The 25091-nt window shown below is 53.5% G+C and overlaps 1 protein-coding gene across 1 annotated transcript; it reads left to right on the top strand.

Annotated features, from left to right (window-relative positions):
• The first annotated feature begins 204 nt into the window (after positions 1-204).
• Positions 205-23925, top strand: HTR1E (5-hydroxytryptamine receptor 1E). The gene is made up of 2 exons (XM_064169135.1): positions 205-849; positions 21789-23925. Exon 2 carries the CDS (start codon positions 22137-22139, stop codon positions 23229-23231), a length of 1095 nt encoding a protein of 364 aa, XP_064025205.1. The 5' UTR covers positions 205-849; positions 21789-22136; the 3' UTR covers positions 23232-23925.
• Positions 23926-25091: the final 1166 nt, after the last annotated feature.

The raw sequence follows: 25091 nt of genomic DNA, 5'->3' as shown, positions 1-25091 counted from the left end.
GCATCTTACCGCCGGCACCACTCAGCGCGGGTCGCTGAGGGACAGGCAGCCAGAAGGGAACAGCCCCGCAGGCTTTCCCGGGTCCCAAACAGTCCCCGAAGCCGAGCCCGGCAGGGAGCAGCGCTCGGAGCAGCTCTCTGCCTGTGGACACACCTCCTCTGCTCGCCGCTTCTCCCGCGTCGGGCTGGCCTGAGCTCCACCCGAAGCGGCGTGACTCAGCCCCGCCACTGGGCTCCACGCGGGGCTGCAGCCCCCAGCAGCCTCCCGGCCCTCGCCGGGGGAGGAACAGCCTACCCAGCCCTGGTCCAGCCCTCCGCGCCAGCAGCCAGAGTCGCGCCCGAGCGGCGGCAGCGCGACGCGGGGGAGCGGCGGCGCCTTGGTCCGAGGAGCGGCGGCAGCGGCGCCGGGGGCCGCCCCGAGAGCCCAGCGGAGTCCCCCCGCAGCCCCGGGCTGCGCTCCCTGCCGCTGCCCCAGGCCGGCGGGGGCGGGCGGTGCTGCCCTCTGGCGGTCGCGGTGCAGCGGGGGCGGTGACATCGCCAGCGTGAAGAGGAGCGGAGCGGAACCGAACCGCAGCGTCCTCCCCCTCGGCACGGCCCCGCCGGTTCCTCCTCCGGCCCGGGGAGGGGGTGGAAAAGGCAAGCAGGCGCTGTCCGCAGCCGCGGTGCGCCCCGAGGTGGCTCCGTGCGGCGTGTGTCCCCCTCCCCGCCCCGCTGCCGCCGATAAATCCCGCTGCCCGGGGCGCAGCGCCGCACTTGGAGGGTGCAGCGCTGCGGGAAGGCGCTGGGGTTCGCGCCCAGGCTAGCGATCCCCGCCCGAGGGGCAACAGGAGCTGCTGCCGCCGGAGCCCAGGTGAGTGCCCGGGTCTGTGGACGGCAGGAGGTGCGGGGGTACCCGGGAGCCGCGGGAAGGATGCGAGGCGCCTCGACTAGGTGTCCGCCGCTGCTGCCCCGAAGGGATGGGCTGCAAGGGGACAAGCCGGCGGAGCGGTGGGCAAGCAGCAGATTGCCACCTTTAGACTTGCTCCGGAATTCTCTTCCGTGAGCTGGAGACGGTTCTCTTTGGCATCCCGGAGGAGTTCTCCTGGGCCGCGGGACTCCTCGTCGTGGGCCGTGGTGGCTTTGGGAAGCTCGGAGGGAGGGTGGGTACCGGGCATCCCATCGAGCGGACTTCCCGCGGCGACGGCATCTCTGGTTGCGCTCTGAGACGGGATCGCCCAGGTCATCTCTGCTCACTGTTCGTTATGCTTTGAGATCGTCTCTGAAGTCCCTCACCCATGCTTTCGATGTGGTCTCCTTTTCCACACCTGGGTGGGGGCTGAGTGGAATGCTACACAGGATGTGAAATAGTTGTTCTCAGCACTGTGCCAGGTAGATTGGTACTCCTTGCTTCAGGGCAGGACCTCTGGGGGCATGCAATACAGTTGTTGGACTGTCCCTGTGAACCCAAAATGTGCACTGGGTGAAACAGAGACACTTGTTTGGACACGGACTTCACCAGATAGAGAGGGATGGTGTGCAGAGAACCAGGCTAGCTCACTGTATTGTTTGTAACCAGCCTTATTCATTCAGAGTCCGTGATGTGGGGTCCGTGTTCCTTCTGAACAAAGGACAATTAAAGCCCCCAGGGCGTTTCTGTTTCCTGGTGGCTGAGAATCTTACTGCAAAACTCCTGAGATGTGCACTTTGCAAAGGACAAAGCTGCAAGTGGCAGCCAGTCATGCTTGCAAACAGAGAAACTGCACTGCTCTTCCCTCGGAGAAATAGGTGAGAGCAGCTTCCACCCAGCAAAGCGCTTGTTCGACTCGAGCGAGGGCTTAGGTGCTGTGCGCTTCGGTGGGATTACTCAGCAGCTGAAGGCACGCCTGAAGGCAAACGTGGTCCTGTGCTCTCCGGATCCAGGGCTTAAGTACTGCTCTGAGAAGCATTCAACTGCATGAACTGTGCTTGCTCAAAAGGTCAAGGCAGACTCAATCAGGGAAGTCGTGGACTGTAAGAGCATTGCCCATCCACCAGCACAAGAACAGGGACATCCTCAGTGCTGTGGAGTCCTTTTTTTTCCCCTGTGATTTTTAGGAGGTCTGCTAAGTATGGAGTGAGCTGGTGTGGAGTCTGCCTTGAAATGCAGATCACAGCCTCGTAAGAATCCTAGAATCACAGAATCAAGCAGGTTGGAAGAGATCTCCAAGATTGTTCAGTCCAACCTAGCACCCAGCCCTGGCCAAGCAACCAGACCATGGCACTAAGTGCCCCAGCCAGGCTTGGCTTCAACACCTCCAGGCACAGCCACTCCACCACCTCCCTGAGCAGCCCATTCCAATGCCAATCACTCTCTCTGACAACTTCCTCCTAGCATCCAGCACTTGAGGCTGTGTCCCCTTGTTCTGTTGCTGCTTGCCTGGCAGCAGATGCCAACCCTACCTGGCTACAGCCTCCCTTCAGGTAGCTGCAAACAGCAATGAGCTCTGCCCTGAGCCTCCTCTCCTGCAGGCTGCACCCCCCCAGCTCCCTCAGCCTCTCCTCACAGTGCTGTGCCCCAGGCCTCTTGAACAGGCTGCCCAGAAAGGTTGTGGAGTCTCCTCTGAAGACTTTCAAGGCCTGTCTGGATGCATTCCTCTCTTATCTGTGCTAGATTGTGTGGTCCTGCTCTGGCAGGGGGGTTGGACTCAATGATCTCCTTGGGTCCCTTCCAGCTCCTGGTATCCTGTGAGCCTGTGATCTGTTTCCTACCCTTCCTCTGCTGCCAAACTCCTGTTCATGCTGAGATCATCTATATCCTTGGGTATCCTCCCTTTCTTTCCAGGAAAAAAAAAGCATGCCTGCCTTAAGAGCTGCAGGAGAAGCTAAGGTGCACTTTTGCTTGTGTTGTCATTGAACAGCTTTCAGGAATACTCAGGACTGAGGCAGTAATGCTTGCAAAGTGGAGGGGACCAAGCTCTGTTGGGTGCTGCACAGCAAGAAGCCAAGGAGCAATGGATGCAAAGTGGAGCAGAGAAGGTTTCAGCTCAAGAGGAGGAGAAACTTGTTTGGAGTGAGGGTGGCAGAGGCCTGGAGCAGGCTGCCCAGAGAGCTTGTGGAGTCTCCTTCTCTGCAGACTTTCAAGCCCTGGCTGGATGTGACCCTGTGATGTAGCAGGATGACCTCTTGAACTGTGTTCCATAGGTTAAATCCTGTGCTGCTTTTTCTTTTTGCTTCAAGTGCCTTTCCTTAAGGAGATAAATTTGAAGCCAAGCATGTAAATGAAAAACTGCATTCAGAAGGAGATTTATGATCCTATTTCATCAGGGATGCTTATGTGGAATGATTCCCTGCTTGAAAGCACTGACTCAGCGCTCACATGGCAATTGCCATGATAATGCCACTGTTCTGTGTTACCCAGAGTTGAATGTGTCTTGCTTCAAGGGTTCTGTTGATGAAAGTCTTTCCCTTTTCCCCTTGAGAGAGGGGTTTCATAGACAGCTGACCTGTAGCTGTCTAAGTTTGGAATGGGACAGCTTCCTATCCACACCACTGTGTTCCTGCAGTGATGCTTTGCAGCATTTCTCTCATGCATGTGAAGATTTGCTTGAGGATTTGCATCTGGGTCAAGGCAATCCTAAGCACCAATATAGGCTGGGCAGGGACTGGCTTGAGAGCAGCCCTGGGGAGAGGGACTTGGGGGTTCTGATGAATAAGAAGCTCAGTGTGAGCCAGCAGTGTGCATTTGCAGCCCGGAGAGCAACCAGAGCCTGGGCTGCAGTGAGAGCAGTGTGGGCAGCAGGGTGAGGGAAGTGATCCTGTCCCTCTGCTCCACTGTGGTGAGACCCTGTGGGAAAAGAAAGTGAGAAGAGTAACAAAGGAGTGGTGGCCTTGGCTCTCAGCAGCTGCTGGCTGCCTTATCTCAGAGAGGACAGACAAGGGACATCTCTTGAAGGAGAAAACAAGGTGTGGTTTGTGCAGAAGCCTGGGTTGTTCTTGCCTAGTTATGCTACCATGTGGGTGTGTGCTCTGATGCTCCAGACTATGTAATGGGAGCCAAAACGATCAGTAGTCTCTGGCATAATTCACACTGACTTGGTCTGGAGTCCATGAGCCATTGCTTATGCTCACACTGATCTGTGAGGGCTTTCATCATGCCTCCTGCAGCAGCTGACAGATAGCTGCAACAAGACCCCACCTGGACTACTCTGTCCAGCTCTGGAGCCTTTGTTACAAGAGGGCTATGGAGGTGCTGGAAGGTGTCCAGAGAAGGGCCACGAGCATGATCAGAGGGCTGGAGCTGCTCTGCTGTGAGGAGACACTGAGGGAGTTGGGGCTGCTCCGACTGGAGAGGAGAAGGCTCTGAGATGACCTTATTGTGACCTTCCAGTATCTTAAAGGTGCCTACAAGAAAGCTGGGGAGGGACTTTTTAGGGTGTCAGGGAGTGATAGGACTGGAAGGGAATGGAACAGAGCTGGAAATGGGGAGATTCAGCCTGGATGTGAGGAAGAAGTTCCTCAGCATGAGGTGGTGAGAGCCTGGCAGGGGTTGCCCAGGGAGGTGCTGGAAGCCTCATTGCTGGAGGTGTTTAAGGCCAGGCTGGATGAGGCTGTGTCCTCAAACTGATGGAAGAGGTGAGTTTGGTGGTTAGCACCCAGTGTGGAAATCAAGAATGAGGTCTGAAATGGATCAGACAAGCAGGCACACTGTCTTTTTTCCAACTGATTCTGCCAAACTGCTGAGAGCCAGAGCAGCATGTGCCTGCTCTGGCTGGAGTGAAGTGGTCCAGCTGGGTACATCCCTACACCCTGCTCTCAGTTTGTTGCAGCTTGCTGTGACAGCAGTCACCATGCAGCTGCTCAGGTGGTTTTCAGTGCAATTCATCTTTCCCTGAGTTGTGAAAGCCAAGCATCCACCTTTCTCTCTTTGCTGATGACTTTGTAGCTGTTCTGTTTCCTAGGCTAGCAGGGACTAGCCAAGCAGCCTCAGAGCTGTAAATAGTTGATAAAGCTGCTGCCCTGCACACTGTGAGTGTGAATTCCACACTGTGAGAGACAGCTGAAAATCAAATTGTGCTGGGCATTAGCTTCTTGAATTAAAAGCCAAGATCATCACTGATTTTCTCCCGGGACTGGGTGCAGTTCTGGAGCACCCAACACAAGAAGGACATGGAATTGTTGGAGCCAGTCCATAGGAGGCCATCAAGATGCTCAGGGGGCTGGGGCTGCTCTGCTATGAGGATGCTCAGAGGGCTGGAGCTGCTCTGCTATGAGGAGAGACTGAAAGAGTTGGGGCTGTTCAGTCTGGAGAGGAGAAGGCTCCCAGGAGACCTTCTTGTGGCCTTCCAGCATCTGAAGGGGGCTATAAGAAAGCTGGGGAGGGACTTTTTAGGGTGTCAGGTAGGGATAGGACTTGGGGGAATGGAGCAAAATTAGAAGTGGGTAGCTTGAGATTAGAGGTTGGGAATAGGTTCTTCAGCATGAGGGTGGTGAGAGCCTGCCACAGGTTGCCCAGCATCCCTGAATGCTTTTAAGGCCAGGCTGAATGTGTCTGTTTGGAACTGGATGATCCTTGTGGTCCCTTCTAGCCCTGACAATTGTCAGATTCTCTCCCCCCAAGTCTTTGGCAATGCAGGGGCTGTTTTCAAACACATTGCCAGAACAAAGCAGAAGAGGAAAATATTTACCTAGAGTGCATCTATCATACAGGAGGGAAAAACTGATCCTGAAGAGAAGCAGAACAGCTGCACACAGGGGCAAGCACAAGCACAGCTTGCTTTGAGGCAAGCTGGCTATGTGGGTGGGTGACAGATGGGTGGACTGGGATTTACTGGTGGAGGCATTTGCAACTTTGTGAGCTTGCTGGTGAAAAGCACCTCGAGGGTGTCTGGAAATGGATCCTCATGCCATTTGTGTTAACTGTTCCTCTTAATAAGTGCTGGCAGAGGAGCCTGCCCAAAAGAACCGGGGAGCTGAGAACATCCTGGCCCTGCCCTGGGGACAGCCAAGCTCAGGGAGGGAGCTGAGCTTAGGGCTCATGTTAAGGTACTGCTTTGTGTGTGCCAGGGAGGTTTAAATCTAGAGCGCAGACAAGTCCAGATCTCAGGTCCAGAGGGTGAAGTGTGCCAGGGAAGCTTAAATCTAGAGCACAGACAAGTCCAGATCTCAGGTCCAGGGGGGAAGTAAGGGCTTGGCCAAATGGCAGCAGTGTATCAGAAGGAAAATGTCATGCCAATTTTCCCTGCTCTCTGAGTAAATTCACTGAGTGGACTTTGGGGTCTTGCCCATGTCTCCTAGGCACTGTAGATGCCCACTGGAGCAAATAGATCACAGAATCACAGCATTAACCAGGTTGGAAAAGACTTCTAAGATCATCAAGTCCAACCTATCACCTAACACCTTCCAATTAACTAACCCAGGGCACCAAGTGCCACATGCAGCCTCCTCTTAGACACCTCCAGGGTTGGGGACTCCACCACCTCACTGGGCAGCCCATTCCACTCTTGCTCTGAAGAACTTCCTCCTAACATCCAGCCTGAACCTGCTCTGGCACAGCTTGAGGCTGTGTCCCCTTGTTCTGTTGCTGGGTGCCTGGCAGCAGAGCCCAAGCCCACCTGGCTACAGCCTCCCTTCAGGGAGCTGCAGACAGCAATGAGCTCTGCCCAGAGCCTCCTCTTCTGCAGGCTGCACACCCCCAGCTCCCTCAGCCTGTCTCTGCAGCAGAGCTGCTCCCAACCCCTGAGCGTTTTGGTGTCCCTCCTCTGGCCCTGCTCCATCACCTCCATGTCCTTCCTGTGCAGAGGGCTCCAGAGCTGGATGCAGCACTGCAGGTGAGGTCTCAGCAGAGCAGAGGACAGTGGCACAATCCCCTCTCTGGCTCTGCTGGCAGAGCTGCTTTGGCTGCAGCCCAGGCTGGGATTTGCCTTCTGGGCTTTTGCAACTTAATTTAATCACTTTTTCTGCTTGCTAGTGTATAGCACATTCTAATCAACTCTTTAATAAAACATTTCCCTGAGGTGAAGAGCCACAGCACAGTAGTCCTTGTTTACTGACAGATTTATACCCAGGAACCGTGCAGCTGTGAGCTGTGTGATGGTTTTGATGCGAGGGTGGCATTTCCATGGATGAAATTCCCATTATTTCACAACCAAGCTATTGTTTCCTAGGCAGGCACTCAACAGGCATTGGTCAAGAGGGAAGGGGGGGGGGGGAATGAATTAAAAAAGATACAGTTATTTCAAAAGCTAGCAGCAGTTTACTGAACCACAGAACCTTGGAGGGTGGAAGGGACCTCCAGAGGTCAGCCAGCCCAAGCCCTCTGCCAGGGTAGTCTGCACAGGAATGCAGCCAGGAGGGGTTGGAAAGTCTGCAGAGAAGGAGACTCCACAAGCTCTCTGGGCAGCCTGCTCCAGGCCTCTGCCACCCTCACTCCAAACAAGTTTCTCCTCCTCTTGAGCTGAAACCTTCTCTGCTCCACTTTGCATCCATTGCTCCTTGGCTTCTTGCTGTGCAGCACCCAACAGAGCTTGGCCCCCTCCCCTTGGCCCCCACCCCTCAGCTGTTTGCACACATTGCTCAGATCCCCTCTCAGCCTTCTCTGCTCCAGACTCAACAGCCCCAGGGCTCTCAGGCTCTCTGCACAGGGGAGATGCTCAAGTGCCCCACTCATGCTCCTGGCTCTCTGCTGGACTCTCTCCAGCAGGTCCCTGTCTCTCCTGAGCTGGGGAGCCCAAAGTACCCCAAAATATCAAAAATCATAGAATCAGTCAGGGTTGGAAGGGACCACAAGGAGCAGCCAGTTCCAACCCCCCTGCCATGAGCAGGGAAACCCTTCCCTAGATCAGGCCAGTGCAGAGCCACAAAGATGGTTAAGAGAATGGAAGATCTTCCTTAGGAGGAGAGCCTGAGGGAGCTGGGGCTGTGCTGCTGGCAGAGGAGGAGCCTGAGGGGGGACCTCATGGATGGTTACTAAAGATGTGCAGGTGAGTGGCAGGAGGCTGGAGCCAGGCTCTGCTGGGTGATGCCAGTGCCAGCACAAGGGGCACTGGGTGCAAGCTGAGGCAGAGGAAGTTCCATGGAAACATGAGGAGGAATTTTTTTTCCCTGTGAGGGTGACAGAAGCCTGGCAGAGGCTGCCCAGGGGGGCTGTGGAGTCTCCCTCTCTGGAGCTATTCCAGAGCTGCCTGGATGTGTTCCTGTGTGATCTGCTCTGGGTGCTGCTGCTGTGGCAGGGGGGTTGGACTGGCTTTGGAGGTCCCTTCCAGCCCCTCACATCAGTGACTCTGATCTCAGATGAGGTTCTGCAGTACTGGTCCTGTTCTAAAGAAACCTGAGGCATTTCAAGGTTTCTTTTTCTCATTTTTTTCCCCAGTTTTTGTTTCCCCTCTGTGCTGCAGTGCAGAATTCAAAGTGAAGAACACATTTTCTAGCTCCTTTTGAGCCTGCCACTTATGTGTTTTGTTTGATGGCCTCCTCATATCATTGTGTGATGAATACCAATTTTGCTCAGTTGTGTAGAGTATACCTCTGAGATACCTGCTTGTCAACATCTGTGCAGTGTGCTTTTACTCAAAACACTGCTCCTAAGAGCATCAGTTGCACTCAGCTTGTGTTTTCCTGGGGCCTCAGGTGACAAACATAAGCTAAGGAGCCAAACTTGTCTGTTTCTGCCTCGTGCTTCCTCCTCAAGGACAAGATGATGCTGTCTCTCAAACAGGGATGGAGCCAGGCTCTGCTGGGTGATGCCCAAGGACAGCACAAGGGGCACTGAGTGGGAGTCGAGGCAGAGGAAGTTCCATGGAAACACGAGAGGTTTTTTTTTCCCTGTGAGGGTGACAGAAGCCTGGCAGAGGCTGCCCAGGGGGGCTGTGGAGTCTCCCTCTCTGGAGCTATTCCAGAGCTGCCTGGATGTGTTCCTGTGTGCTCTGCTCTGGGTGCTGCTGCTGTGGCAGTGGGGTTGGACTGGCTGAGCTTTGGGGGTCCCTTCCAGCCCCTGACACTCTGTGGTTCTGTGATATCAAGAGGATATGGACTTGCATGTCTGTAAGTGGAGCCAGTGTGACAGCAGAACTTCCATGTGGCCCCAGAAGAGGCACACAGAGGCAGACTGAAGCCATTCCCTGTAGAAAGAGTTCAATCTTTGGCCAGAACTGTATCTTAAGAGCAAACACTGCTGTCTGCTAACGATGCCCTGAAGTGCCACGAGGAGCAAGCAGCACTTGATGGGGCTCAGACTGCACTTGAGGCACCTGAGGGGTAATTTCATCCATCTGCTGGAGGCTTCAGGGGGCAGGCATTCCGATAAAGGGTGCCTTGATCCCAGACTTGCTGACATTTGAGTTACTCTCACTGTACAGATGGAGCAATTTAGGCAGTGAGCCACATGTGCTGACAGCCTCTGCAAACCAGCCTGTGTTTGATTAAGTACCCAAGAGTGTTGTCAGAAGACCTTTTCAGATAAGGAGCCTACAGTGATTTGGACAAACCACTCCATCACTACCTCATGTAATTTGAAGCATATCATTTACCCCTACATAATCCATCAGAGTTCATCTATGTCAGCTAAAAATTACCTTGTAGGTGAATATATGAAAGTCTAATGCTGCCCCATTTTCTGCTTCCACTGTTCCCATCAATTAATTGTGTTCAGGAGATGACTGGGGACAGAGAACTGTAAAGAAGCAGCTCTCTGCCCTTTTAGACTGACAGACTGCAGCAGACTCCAGCTAAAAAGTGCTCACAAAAGGCCTTGGGGTGAGCACAGCTGGAGAGAGGGAATGCTGTGTTGTCTGTGCAGGTTGGAGCTGCAGGCAGGCACCAAAGTGTCAGTAACTTGAAGCAAGAGTGGCTGATGATGATGATGATGATGATGATGATGATGATGATGCTCAGTTGTGGGTTGGTTTGTTTGTTTTTAAGACTACTCCAACATCCTGTGCAAAATAATTGCAACAGCTTCCAGCTTTGAGGAAATACATAAGCAAATCACTGCTTGCCAGAGAGAGTGATTGGCATTGGAATGGGCTGCCCAGGGAGGTGGTGGAGTTGCTGTCCGTGGAGTTGTTCAAGCAAAGCCTGGATGGGGCACTTAGTGCCATGGTCTGGTTGCTTGGCCAGGGCTGGGTGCTCCTGCTCTGGCAAGGGGTTGGACTGGTGGATCTCTTTGAGTCCCTTCCAACTCCTGACATCCTGTGCTCCTGGAGGTCCCTTCCAGCCCTGTCGGTTCCATGACTCTCTATGGACCAGAGCACCTAATCAATACAGCAGTGCTGCACAGGAGTGCAGGGATGAAGATGTGCCAAGCTATAGTAAATCAGCAGTACAGCAGCAGCATTAAAGGGGATTTTGTGTGTGTGTGTGAGGGTTTTTTTCCCCTGCACTAAATTTTGCACAGACAAGAGGGTCAGCAATTCTACCTCTGATTGAGAACTGCTATTATCCACTCTCAGCATGTGGGAGCAAACAGGCACTTGGATAAATCACCCGAGGAGAAAAGCTCTTAGCATGCTGCTTGGCTCGGGAGCACCTCTCTCTGAAGGTGCTGGGTGTTAGGGGCAGTGTGTGCCAGGAGAGAAGCCTGCTCCAGGTCAGCGCCTGGCACAGAGCAGCAAGAGGTCACGTCGGGCTTGGGAGGTATTCTGAGGCGTTTAAAACATTAAAGCAGTTAAATAATTGAGTGAATGGGAAGCCATCAGGGTTCTGAGGCAGCCTTAATGGGGTGCTGCGGGATCAGTGGGGAGAGCAGCTGTCACTGGAGCCATTAGCGAGCTCATCCAGGAGCAGTCATCCATCAGAGGTGAGTGCAGAGGAAGGGTGAGGAGCAGCACAAGCATTCCTGCAGCTGGACACCTACCATCAACCCCTGAACTGCTTTACCTCCTGCGGCCCCGAGGTGTGAGTGCCACCCTCCAGCAGTGGGTAAAGCAGGCAGTGGCTCCCCCAGCAGTGCAGCACGCAGGAGGGCACTGTCTCCGCTAGCAGACCTCGAGGTGTGAGGAGCACATCAAGGCCCTGTGAAAGGTATCACAGTATCACAGTGTCATGGAGCACCTCTCAGCTGGCCGTTGAGAGGAAGGCTTGCTGGACAACCTCCACAGAACCTCAGCCCTGCTCTGGGTTGGCATTTCCTTCCCAGAGCACCAGCAGCGCTGAGGTGACCAAAGGTAGCCAGGAGTAGGGGCTCCAGCTGCTGCTTTAACCTTGCTGGAACAGCCTCCAGAGCACATTTCCAGCTCCTGCCAACTCCTGCTGGATCTATCCTCTGGACAGGACCTGGGCAGGAGGAGTTTGGGCAGCTCAGCTGAGCTGTGCACAGGGCACCACTGAATGACTTGGATGTGAAGGTCTGATGCACACATCTACTGTCGACTCTTCTGGTATGTTTAATCTGCTATGGCAACCTGCAGCCATCCAGACTGTTTCAGCCTCCCTTTTGCAAGCCTTGAGAGATGCTCTCCCAGCTGAAGAGTCCCTGCCACCAGCACCTCTGAGGCAACAGAGAGGTGCAGTGCCCTCAGCTGCTTCTCACCCTCCGTCCTGCCTCCCGGGCGAAGCTGCTGCCTCAGCACTGAGGGTAGAGCCACGAGGGACACTGTGGCCCAACTGTCCCCACAAAGAGTGGGCAAGCAGGAGGGCAGCACCAGCCCCCAGCTGCCCACAGCTGCAGCCTCCTGTAAGGGCTGCTGAGGAGGCACAGACAGGTTGGGGCAGCTCTTGAGGGTTGTCACAGGCTCACAGGATGTCAGGGGTTGGGAAGGGACCCAAAGAGGTCCCCCCTGCCAGAGCAGGAGCATCCAATCTAGCTCAGGGCACACAGGAACACATCCAGACAGGGCTGGAAAGGCTCCAGAGAAGGAGACTCCACAGCCTCTCTGGGCAGCCTGCTCCAGGACTCTGTCACTCTCACTCCAAAGAAGTTTCCCCTCCTCCCGAGCTGAAACCTTCTCTGTTCCACTTTGCATCCATTGCTCCTTGGCTTCTTGCTGTGCAGCACCCAACAGAGCTTGGCCCCCTCCCCTTGACCCCCACTCCTCAGCTGCTTGCACACATTGCTCAGATCCCCTCTCAGCCTTCTCTGCTCCAGACTCAACAGCCCCAGGGCTCTCAGGCTCTCTTTGCAGGGGAGATGCTCAAGTGCCCCACTCATGCTCCTGGCTCTCTGCTGGACTCTCTCCAGCAGGTCTCTGTCTCTCCTGAGCTGGGGAGCCCAAACCTGGACACAGCATTGCAGCTGTGGTCTCAGCAGGGCAGAGCAGAGGTGGAGCAGAACCTCCCTAGCCCTGCTGGCCACACTTTTCCTCATGCAGCCCAGGCTGCCATTGGCTTTCTTGGCCACCAGGGCACATTGCTGGCCCATGCAGAACTTGCTGCCCACCAGCACTCCAAAGCCTTTCTCCACAGAGCTGCTTTCCAGCCCCAACCTGGACTGCTGCCTGTTGTTACTCCTCTCCAGATGCAGGACCCAGCTCTTGTCCTTACTGAACTTCCCCCAGCTCTCAGGCTGTCTGGATCTGGCAGTCCCCAGCACCACTCTCCCACCACCATCCCAGTGCTTTTCCCCAACATGAGGCAGCTCTCAAGCATGTGTAAGGACCCACAGCACCTTCTGCTGCCATGAAACCATTTGTTCTGTCATAGAGAATTTCCCACTTGGAGCAAGCCTAGAGCCATTGCCTGAGCCATCTGCTTCCTTTCATCAGCCAGCTGTTTGGCATAATATCCACTAAGGCTTCATCTGAAATCCTCTGCTCACAGTGGAAATATCCCCATTGATTTTCCAAGGCTCTCAGATGAAGCTTGGAAGTCCTTAATACACTACTATTGAGTTCCAGTCTGACAAAGCTGTTTGTTTGGGGGCCTTTATGAATTGCAGAGCAGATGTGTGCAGAGCCAAGTCGTGTGAAGATTGAATTAACCTCACCAACATCAGGCTCCTGGCACAGAAGAGCAGCAAGAAACAAATATTGGCTGGAGAAGCACTGTGTGTACAGTGACATTTAGCTTGTGCAAAGTGAAGGGCTCCATGTCAACACAAATGGCTCCATTCCCACACAAGGAGCAGTGCTGGGCTCAGGCCTGTTCAATGTCTTTATTGATGATCTGGACCAGGAGATCGAGTCCAGCATCAGGAAGTTTGCAGATGACACCAAGCTAGGAGCAGCTGTGGAGCTGTTGGAGGGTAGCAGAGCCCTGCAGAGAGATTCATTGAATCAACCAGGCTGGAAGACAGCTCCAAGCTCATCCAGCCCAACCTAGCACCCAGCCCTGGCCAACCAACCAGACCATGGCACTAAGTGCCCCATGCAGGCTTGGCTTCAACACCTCCAGCCACGGCCACTCCACCACCTCCCTGGGCAGCCCATTCCAATGCCAATCACTCTCTCTGCCAGCAACTTCCTCCTAACATCCAGCCTAGACCTGGTTGGAACTGCATCTTAGCTGGCATTTGCTATGGTTGGAGCTGTATCTTAGCTGGCATTTGCTATGGTTGGAGCTGCATCTTAGCTGGCATTTGCTATGGTTGGAGCTGCATCTTAGCTGGCATTTGCTATGGTTGGAGCTGTATCTTAGCTGGCATTTGCTATGGTTGGAGCTGCATCTTAGCTGGCATTTGCTATGGTTGGAGCTGTATCTTAGCTGGCAATTGTTATGGTTGGAGCTGCATCTTAGCTGGCATTTGCTATGGTTGGAGCTGTATCTTAGCTGGCATTTGCTATGGTTGGAGCTGCATCTTAGCTGGCATTTGCTATGGTTGGAGCTGTATCTTAGCTGGCATTTGCTATGGTTGGAGCTGTATCTTAGCTGGCAATTGTTATGGTTGGAGCTGTATCTTAGCTGGCATTTGCTATGGTTGGAGCTGCATCTTAGCTGCCACTTGCTATGGTTGGAGCTGCATCTTAGCTGCTCCCTGGCTGACCAAGTGGTGTGGCTCCAGCAGAGCCTGCACTTGGAATGGACTTCCATGCTCAGGATCAGGATGCTCTTCTTTCCCTGCCAGGCAGGGCACTGGGCTGCTGTAGTGTCCCTGCACAGTACCTATGCCTCAGGAGGGCAAAGGTCCCCTCAACTTCCAGCATCCCTTCATGGGCCCACAAGACCCTGACAGGCTCTTGGCTGCTGCCTTTCCACTGGAGCTCTGTGGCTGCTACTCATGCCCATCTCTTGCCCAGCCCTGCTGAGCCACAGTAGCCTCAGGTGCCCTGAGCTGGTGTTGGGCTCAGCTGTGGGATGAACAGGAACTTTGCCTGCTGGTTTGGGTGGCTCTGTGAAGCGAAGGGCAACCGTGGCTGGATGTGAGGAGTAGATCTGCTCTCCACCTGCCAGAGGGAGAGCAAATGTTGCAGGGCTTCATTTTGCTGTTAAACCTTCCTAACCTGCTTCATCAATATCTGTCCCTGGGCCATCCACCAGCCAAGCTTCGTCTCCAGAGCTGTTCTTTGGGGGCAGGCTGGAAGCAGCACCTCCCTTTGCCCTCCCCCCTAGGAGCTAAGGGGAGCGACTGCAGAGCCTCGCTGCCAGTGTCTGATATGAGAGCTCATTATCCAAGCTGTCCTCCTACCTGTATTTTATCTCCTTTCAAGTCTTAGTCATACAGTCAATGAATAAATAGTCTGAATGGAAGTTTGAGCAGTGGGAGGAAGGCTCCAGGATCCTCCCATACTCGGCATCTGCGCTCTTTTGTTGCCTGCCTGCCTGTGTGCCTTGCTGAACCACTCAGCAGAGCAAAAGGGAAGTGCAGAGCTCAACAGCCAAAGCCAGCTGTGGGCACTGCAGCAGCACAACAGCCAAAGCCAGCTGTGGGCACTGCAGCAGCTAAGCAACCAAAGCCAGCTGTGAGCACTGCAGCAGCTAAGCAGCCAAAGCCAGCAGTGGGCACTGCAGCAGCAAACCAGCCACAGCCAGCAGTGGGCACAGCAGCTGCCAAACAGCCAAACCTACAAGTGGGCACAGTGAAATAGAGGCAGTGGTTGGACTTGCTGACCCCAGCAGTCTTTTCCAGCCCCAGTGACTCTCTGATGTTGTGTAGAGTGAAAGGGACATTTAAAATGCATGGTGCTAAGGATTTAAGGTGCTGTGAGAACAGAGGAGGAGTTGTAAAGGTGTGGGTTGGTTTTTTTCACCTGGTAGTCTACTTAAAAGCAAATTCTCTCTAAATGTAGAGCCTTATCTATTGAAAGTGATCACAAGTGGAGTGGGCAGCTACTCCAGCTGTTCACAAGGAACCTGAGCATTTCACCATCCCAGAGAGCTTGGTGAAGTGAAATCTGCTCTTGAGTCCTACTTCGCATCAGGTTGAAGCTCAGCAGCACCTTAGGAGCTTTCAGTGCCTGAGGTATGTGAGGAGGTTTATTGCAAGCAGACAAAAATGAGTAATCCTCTCTGAATGATCATTCGAGCACTGCTTGTGGGAGGAAGCATGGTTGGGAAGATCATCACTAATTATTGTCTCTGGTTTGCATGTGCCAAGATCTACACCAGAAAAGCTTTCCCATGAGGGATGGGCAGGGGGGGAGGGGGAGGTGATTCTGTGTGGACTTCATTGGGAATAGCTTTGCAAACCTGGCAGCCTGTGGGCTTTCACTGATTCCAGAGCAGGTTGATGCAAGCCCAGGTTTAGGGCCACTTGGGATGCTCAGAGGCTGCAGCAGCTCTGCTGTGAGCACAGACTGAAAGAGTTGGGGCTGTGCAGGCTGGAGATGAGGAGGCTCCCAGGTGACCTTCTTGTGGCCTTCCAGGATCTGAAGGGGGCCTGCAAAAAAGCTGGGGAAGGACTTTTTAGGCTGTCAGGGAGTGACAGGACTGGGGGGAATGGAGCAAAGCTGGAGGTGGGGAGAGTCAGGCTGGAGGTGAGGAGGAAGCTGTTGAGCAGGAGAGTGGTGAGAGGCTGGAATGGGTTGCCCAGGGAGGTGGTTGAGGTCCCATGGCTGGAGGTGTTTCAGGCCAGGCTGGGTGAGGCTGTGTGCAGTCTGCTCTAGGGTAGGGTGTCCCTGCCCATGGCAGGGGGGTTGGAACTGCCTGCTCCTTGTGGTCGCTTCCAACCCTGCCTGATTGCATGATTCTATGAATCACAACAGTTCAGTTTCTACTGGATTAAAGAGGCACACAGGCAGTGCTCATCAGAGAGCATCACAGAATCTCAGAAACATTCAGGCTGGAAAAGCTCCTGAGGATCATCAAGTCTAACCCATGACCCTGCTCTACAAGGGTCATTCCAAACCACGTCCCCAAGTGCCACATCCAAACCACCCCTAAACACATCCAGGGTTGGTGAATCCACCACCTCCCTGGGCAGCTCATTCCACTCCCTGACCACTTTCTCCATGAAAAGCTTTTTCCTAACATCCAATCTAAACCCACCCAGTCACAGCCTGAGACTATTCCCCCTAGTTCTATCTCTAATTCCCTGTGAGCAGAGCCCAGCACCAACCTCTCCACAACCTCCTTTCAGGTAGCTGCAGACAGCCATGAGCTCTGCCCTCAGCCTCCTCTGTTCCACACTAACCAGCCCCAGCTCCTTCAGTCTCTCCTCATCACATTTACTCTCCAGGCCCTTCACAGCTTCCTTGCCCTCCTCTGCACTGCCTCCAGCACCTCCACAGCTCTCTTGCATTGAGGTGCCCAAAACTGAACACAGTACTTGAGGTGTGGCATCCCCAGAGCTGAGTCCAAGGGCACAATCCCCTCCCTGCTGCTGCTGGCCACAGCATTTCTAATCCCAGCCAGGATGCCATTGGCTTTCTTGGCCTCCTGGGCACACTGCTGGCTGCTATTCAGCTCCTGTCCATTACAATCATAGAATCAACCAGGTTGGAAGAGAGCTCCAAGCTCACCCAGTCCAACCTAGCAGCCCCATCCAATCAACCAGACCATGGCACTGAGTGCCTCATGCAGTCTTTTCTTGAATGGCAACTCCAGCACCTCCCTGGGCAGCCCATTCCAATGGGAAACCCTCAGGTCCCTTTCTGCCAAGCAGGACCACCCCATGACAGGTTCCACTCAGGATGGGGAGAATTGGTGGGGCCATGAACTGTCAGGGCTCCCAGAGAAGGGAAAGAGGAGCAGCAGCAAAATGCCACTTATGTCTAAGAGCAGCAGGAGCTCTCTTGCTCGTGAAGCTCATCCCCAGGTGGCTGTGGAGGATGTGTGAACCCCATGGTGTCCTCCAGTATCACTGTGGGCTGGGAGCACACACTGAGTGATGATGCTGAGGAGAGCAGATGGATTGAGGTTTGTGGTGGGTTAGGAACTTCCCCACCCCCGCATTGGAATTTGCCAGAGTAGCTCAGACAGCCTGGGAGTGAGCTGAAGCTCTATTTACAGCAAAGCTAAATTTACAGGCAGATACACACAATATATTTACAGATATTTGCAATTATAGACAAGGAAGAAGTAATACAGAAAGCCAAACTCCCTCCTGGGCAAAGAAAGCTGCCCAGAAGGGGCTCAAAGCTCCCACCTCTCTCTTTCTCCCTCTACTTTCCCAGGCAGACAAACAAAACAACCCAGCAAAAGCTTAGTGGTGTTAGGTGTTAGCCAAGATTACAGAAGAGATGCTAGAGATCCCTTTTGGGGGTGCACAGTAATAAGACAAGGAGCAGTGGGTGCAAACTGGAGCACAGAAGGTTTCACCTCAGCATGAGGAGAAACTTCATTACAGTGAGGGTGATGGAGCACTGGAACAGGCTGCCCAGAGAGGCTGTGGAGTCTCTGTCTCTGCATCCCTGTGCAGACTACCCTGGGTGCTCCTGCTCTGGCAGGGGGGGATGCACTCGCTGACCTCTGGAGGTCCTTTCCAAACTCCAATGTTCTGTGATTCTGTGAGGAGTGAAAGGCAGCAGCACTGCAGACCAGAGGCACCCAGAAACCCAGAGGCAGAACCCAGCGACAGAACGAGAGGACACAGTCTCAAACTGCGCCAGGGCAGGTCCGGGCTGGATGGTAGGAGGAAGTTCTGCACAGCAACAGTGATTGGCATTGGAATGGGCTGCCCGGGGAGGTGGTGGAGTCCCCACCCCTGGAGGCATTTAAAAGGAGGCTGGATGAGGCACTTAGTGCCAAGGTTTAGTGATTTGAAGGTGTTAGGTGCTAGGTTGGACTCCATGATCTCAGAGGTCTCTTCTAACCTGGTTAATCCTGTGATGCTGTCCAGGGGACCAGTAGAACTAGCCTGGGGCACTCCTTATTCTTCAGTAAGTGAAGCCAGGGGAAGAAACCTTCCTGATTATTCGGATAGAGAAGGCTCCAAGCTTTCCATCTCCTACATCCTTTATGCCAAGATAACTTACAGAGTAGAAAGCAAGGCCCCAGGGAGTATCCTAAGCTGCCTCTCACAGGCTGCCAGCTCTGGCTTTGGTCAGCATTTAGAATGTATGAATTACAGAATCAGAGAACTTTAGAGGTTGGAAGGGACCTCCAGAGATCATCCAGGCCAACCTCCCTGCCAAAGCAGCATCACCCAGGGTAGTTCACACAGGAATGCATCCAGGAGGGGTTGGAAAGTCTGCAGAGAAGGAGACTCCACAACCTCTCTGGGCAGCCTGCTCCAGGGCTCTGCCACCCTCACTCCAAACAAGTTTCTCCTCCTCTTCAGCTGAAACCTTCTCTGCTCCACTTTGCATCCATTGCTCCTTGGCTTCTTGCTGTGCAGCACCCAACAGAGCTTGGCCCCCTCCCCTTGACCCCCACCCCTCAGCTGTTTGCACACATTGCTCAGATCCCCTCTCAGCCTTCTCTGCTCCAGACTCAACAGCCCCAGGGCTCTCAGGCTCTCTTTGCAGGGGAGATGCTCAAGTGCCCCACTCATGCTCCTGGCTCTCTGCTGGACTCTCTCCAGCAGGTCCCTGTCTCTCCTGAGCTGGGGAGCCCAAACCTGGACACAGCATTGCAGCTGTGGTCTCAGCAGGGCAGAGCAGAGGGGGAGCAGAACCTCCCTGTGTCTGCTGGCCACACTTTTCCTGACACCCCCAGGCTGCCATTGGCTCTGTTGCCCACCAGGGCACATTGCTGGCCCATGCAGCACTTGCTGCCCACCAGCACTCCAAGGACCTTCTCCACAGAGCTGCTTTCCAGCAGGGCAGCTCCAACCTGTACTGCTGCCTGCTGTTGTTTCTCCCCAGATGCAGGAAAAAGAGAGCTGAACTCCTGCACCAATATTTAACCTTATTTCTTTATTGTTTCTACCTTGCATCACGTTGGACTGGCTGACAGGGAGCACTATGTGATGGAAATCTCAAAGCCAAGGCAAATGCTTTTTGTCTGTCTCCTCTAAAGACACACACAGTGGCCTATTTGAAATGTCAGGAATAATTAAACCTATATATAAGCTCCTAGCAGCACTGCTGTGCTGTCTGCAACTAAGCCTTTGCAACAGAGCTTTCAACATCACTTGAAAGCTGCATCTTAAAGGCAACCTGAGTTGGTTTTAAGCACTGTTTCCAATATATTAATAAGCACAGGGAAAATAACAGGCTGAGAGAGTTGGGGATAGGCTGGATGGAAGGAGGAAATCCTTCCCAGAGAGAGTGATTGGCACTGGAATGGGCTGCCCAGGGAGGTGGTGGAGTCACCATGCCTGGAGGTGTTGAAGCCAAGCCTGGCTGGGGCACTTAGTGCCATGGTCTGGTTGCTTGGCCAGGGCTGGGTGCTAGGTTGGGCTGGGTGAGCTTGGAGCTCTCTTCCAACCTGCTTGATTCTATGGTTCTGTGAAATATCTGGGGGGTGGGTGTCTAGATGTAGGTGCCAGGCTCTTTAAGGTGGAGACACTTCTTTATGGTGAGGGTAACTTAGCTCTTTTCAGTCATCAGCAGCAAGAAGCCAAGGAGCAATGGATGTAAACTGGAAGAGTGAAGGTTTCAGCTCAACAGGAGAAGGAACTTCTTTAGAATGAGGGTGACAGAGCCCTGGAGCAGGCTGCCCAGAGAGGTTGTGGAGTTTCCTTCTCTGGAGATGCTCAAAACTATCTTGGATGCATTCCTGTGCAGCCTACCCTGGGTGATGCTGCTTTGGCAGGGAGGTTGGATTGGATGATCTCTGGAGGTCCTATGATTCAGTCTGGAGTGGAAAAGGCTCCCAGGAGACCTTCTTGTAGCCCTTCAGTATCTAAAGGGAGCTACTAGAAAGCTGGGGAGGGACTTTTGAGGGTGTCAGATAGTGATAGGACTGAGGAGAATGGATCCAAGCTGGGGGAGGGGAGATTCAGATTGGATGTTAGGAAGAAGTTCTTCAGCATGAGGGTGGTGAGAGCCTGGAATGGATTGCCCAGAGAATTGGTGGAACCCTCATCCCTGGAGGCTTTTAAGGCCAGGCTGGATGTGGCTAGGAGCAATCTGCCCCAGTGTGAGGTGTCCCTGCCCGTGGCAGGGGAGGTGTAGCAACATGATCCTCAAAGTGTCTTCCAGCCCTGACAATTGTATGCTTCTGTGATTCAGTACTCCTATACCTTCTATGAATCTGTGACTTAAGGAGCAGGATCTAAAGCTGTGAGGGGCTGGCATGCCTTTGATGAGAGGCTGCTCTGTTACTTCTCCCCACAGAATCACCTTTGGACAAAGCACATACAGAGGAGCTGATCCTTCAAACACAGCAATTAAAATGAAAAGGCAAATTTCCTCTGCTCTTCATCTGCTGGAGCCCATTTAACGAGCAGGAAAGGAACTATCCCCTAGGATCAATAGTTCAGAGATCTCATGAAAAGTGTTTGTTGGAAGGGACTTCTGGAGGTGCCTTAATTCCAGCTTTCCACTTTAAATGAGATCTCCAGAACCAAACAACATCAGCAGGAAGTCTGGCTCAAAGTGGAGAGGAAAAGGCAGGGACCTATGAATGCAGAAGAGGGGGAGAAAAAGGCAGGAGGGGAGAAGAGAGAGAAAAACAGATCAAAGCTTTTATTTGAGTAATAAAATTAAATATTAGAAGCATTGGAGTTTTTGCCACAGCGTGGGGGGGTTCTATCTCCACTGGCAGATGTGTGAGGATAAATCTGAAGGAGCTGGGGCTGGTTAGTGGGAGAGGAGGCTGAGGGCAGAGCTCATGGCTGGCTGAAAGGAGGCTGTGTAGAGGTTGGTGCTGGCCTCTTCTCACAGTAAATGGTTTGGGTTTACTCTACACACACTTTGGAAATCACCCAGACTAGACTCAGCAGCTCTGGGAATTTGAATGAAGCTTGTATTTACAGCTAGCACAATAAACAAGCAGGTATTTACAGTATACACAGTTACAGACAGAAATAGACATGGGAGAAGGGAATACAGAAACACAACAGCCCTCCCAGAGACCTGAGTCCCCAGGAGGGGCTCCCAACTGCCCTTCCACCTTCTCCCACCCCTCCCAACCTTACCCCAGTCCCAAGGAAGAATGGAGGTTCAGCCAGGGGGTTAGGAAGCAAAGTGGATTAGTCAAAGAGATGGCAGAGAGGCTAGAGAGAAGTGCAGCTCAGGCAATGCCCCAAGATGAAATGCCTTCTCTATGTTTGGATTCTTGTTCTTACACATCTCAGCAAGCCCATGAATGAAGCAGACATCACCCTTGTTTGTCTTTCACAGCCTGTAATCTAGTTCTTCTCACCAAAACATTCTAGCTAGCTTCAAACTAGCACAGTCACCGACAGAACAAGAGGGAATGGCCTCAAGCTGCCAACCCTGGGATGAGCTGCCCAGGGAGGTGGTGGAGTCCCCAACTCTGGATGGGTTCAAGGTGGTTTGGCTGTGGTGCTTGGGGCTATGGTTTAGGGTGCACCTTGCAGAGTAGGGTTCTGAGTTGGACTTGGTGATCCTGAGGGACTTTTCCAGCCCAAAGGTTTCTCTGTGGTTCTGTATATTCTGTGTTTCTCTCTTCCAGGAAAGCAATGAACAGGAGGAAGCCTGGAAGCTTTTTGCTGCTCTGTTGAGTGTGGGACTGTGAAACCCAAGAACTGCACCTGAAGCATCTCTACCCCTCTTCAAGATGGGTGACTTCTGAACCTGGAACTCTTCATTACAGGCTGCCCAGAGAGGTTGTGGAGTCTTCTTCTCTGGAGACTTTCAAGACCCTCCTGGGTGCATTTGTGTGTGAACCACCCTGGGTGATCCTGCTTTTGGCAGGGAGGTTGGACTCAATGATCTCTGGAGGTCCTTTCCAACCTCTAAGGTTCTGTGATTCTGTGAAGTAGCTTCTTCTTTTCTTTCATTGTGTGTCCTGGAGGGGAAAATGAATCTGACAAACTGCACCTCTGAAGCCAGCGTGGCTGCCAAGCCAAAAACAGTCACTGAGAAGATGCTCGTCACCCTGACCTTGGCCACCATCACCACCTTGACTATGCTCCTGAACTCCGCCGTCATCGCGGCCATCTCCACCACCAAGAAGCTGCACCAGCCAGCCAATTACTTAATCTGCTCCCTGGCAGTGACAGACCTCCTGGTTGCAGTCCTCGTCATGCCCCTGAGCATCACTTACATCATGATCGATAAGTGGACCTTGGGCTACTTCATCTGTGAGATCTGGCTGAGCGTGGACATGACCTGCTGCACCTGCTCCATCCTGCACCTCTGCGTCATCGCCCTGGACAGGTACTGGGCCATCACCGACGCCATCGAGTACGCCAGGAAGAGGACGGCCAGGAGGGCGGGGCTGATGATCGTCACCGTCTGGACCATCTCCGTTTTCATATCCATGCCCCCTCTGTTCTGGAGAAGTCACCACAGCGTCAGCATCCCCAGCGAGTGCCGCATCCAGCACGACCACGTCATCTACACCGTCTATTCCACCTTCGGCGCCTTTTACATCCCCTTGACGCTCATCCTCATCCTCTACTACAGGATCTACCACGCCGCAAAGAGCCTCTACCAGAAGCGAGGCTCCAGCCGCCACCTCAGCAACCGCAGCACCGACAGCCAGAACTCCTTCGCCAGCTGCAAGCTGACGCAGACCTTCTGCGTCTCGGACTTCTCCACCTCCGACCCCACCGCGGAGCTGGATAAAATCAACGCCTCCGTCAGGATCCCTCCCTTTGAGAACGACCTGGAGCTGGCTGGCGACCGGCAGCAGATCTCCACCACGCGGGAGCGGAAGGCCGCCCGCATCCTGGGGCTGATCTTGGGTGCTTTCATTCTGTCTTGGTTGCCCTTTTTCATCAAGGAGTTGCTGGTGGGCCTCCACGTCTGCGCCGTCTCCCCCGAAGTGGCGGACTTCTTGACCTGGCTCGGCTACGTCAACTCCTTGATCAACCCTTTGCTCTACACGAGCTTTAATGAAGATTTCAAGCTGGCCTTTAGAAAGCTCATCAGGTGTCGAGAACATGCTTGAGAGTACTGGGAGATTGGTGATGGTGGTGATGATGGTCATGATGGTGCTGATGATGGTCACAGTGGTGCCAATGAAGGTCATGGTGGTGCTGACGATGATCATGATGGTGCTGATGATGATCATGGTGGTGATGATGATGGTGCTGATGATGGTCATGGTGGTGCTGATGATGGTCATGGTGGTGCTGATGATGGTCACAGCAGTGCTGATGGTGGTCACAGTGGTGCCGACGATGGTCATGGTGGTGCTGATGATGGTCACGGCGGAGCTGATGATGTCATGGCAGTGCTAATGATGTCACAGCAGTGCTGGTGATGGTCATGGTGGTGCCGATGATGGTCATGGTGGTGATGATGATGGTGCTGATGATGTCACGGCAGTGCTGATGATGGTCATGGTGGTGATGATGATGGTGCTGATGATGGTCATGGTGGTGCTGATGGTGGTCACAGTGGTGCTGATGATGGTCACAGTGGTGCTGATGATGGTCATGATGATGATGCTGTGACTCCTGGCCTTAAGAATGAGCAAAATAATTGGACTCTGGCACCATTTCCCTTCCTAAAGGGAGATTTTGTCTTGGCCTATTTGCTTGACTTCTCCTCAGCCCACGACTTCCTTTTGTCATCTGTGTTTTTTTACCTCCAATGTTACTCCTGGTAAAGGGTTTGAAATAAATTTCTTCTACAAAGGAGCAGAAGTCTTTTCATTCCTCTTTTTTGGTTAGCAGAGGAACAACACCACCTCCACCCTGTCAGATCCTCACACTGAAGGCGTTCTGTGTAACCAACGACTGGAGAAGCACACAACAATACTCACTTCTATACCTCTTGTTTCATTTCACTTCAGACTGGACGTGAGGAGGAAGTTGTTGAGCAGGAGAGTGGTGAGAGGCTGGAATGGGTTGCCCAGGGAGGTGACTGAGGCCCCATGGCTGGAGGTGTTTGAGGCCAGGCTGGCTGAGGCTGTGTGCAGCCTGCTCTAGGGTAGGGTGTCCCTGGGCATGGCAGGGGGGTTGGAACTGGCTGCTCCTTGTGGTCCCCTCCAACCCTGCCTGATTCTGTGATTCTCTGATTTCAGAAGCAAATGTCTACCTTGCCCTGCACTGCAGTCATATAAAGGCAGATAAACTGAACTCCCCTGAATGCACATTCGGAAATCAATAAACACTTCAGGGTCATGACAGCTCTAACAGCAAATCTCTACTGTGGCATTGCAAGAAAACTTAACCTTCAGCCCAGAGAGCTACAACAGGCTGCCCAGAGAGGCTGTGCAGTCTCCTTCTCTGGAGAGTCACAGAATCATAGAATTGTCAGGGTTGAAAAGGACCACAAGGATCAGCCAGTCCCAGCCCCCTGCCATGGGCAGGGACACCTCACACTAGAATAGGTTGCCCAGATGCTCATCCAGCCTGGCCTTAAACACCTCCAGCCATGGGGCCTCAAGCACCTCCCTGGGCAACCCCTGCCAGCCTCTCACCACTCTCCTGCTCAACAACTTCCTCCTCACCTCCAGCCTCACTCTCCCCACCTCCAGCTTTGATCCATTCTCCCCAGTCCTGGCACTCCCTCACAGCCTCAGAAGTCCCTCCCCAGCTCTTTTGTAGCCCACTTCAGATCCTGGAAGGCCACAAGAAGGTCACCTGGGAGCCTCCTCTGCTCCAGCCTGCACAGCCCCAACTCTTTCAGTCTGTGCTCACAGCAGAGCTGCTGCAGCCTCTCAGCATCCTCCTGGCCCTGCTCTGGACACTCTCCAGCATCTCCACAGCCCTCTTGTAATGAGGGCTCCAGAACTGGATGCAGCACTGCAGGTGGGGTCTCAGCAGAGCAGAGTAGAGGGGGAGAATAATCTCCCTCGACC

Source organism: Pogoniulus pusillus, chromosome 31 (genome assembly GCF_015220805.1).
Source record: "Pogoniulus pusillus isolate bPogPus1 chromosome 31, bPogPus1.pri, whole genome shotgun sequence".
NCBI classification, from domain to species: domain Eukaryota; kingdom Metazoa; phylum Chordata; class Aves; order Piciformes; family Lybiidae; genus Pogoniulus; species Pogoniulus pusillus.
This window is presented reverse-complemented; position numbering and strand designations above follow the sequence as displayed.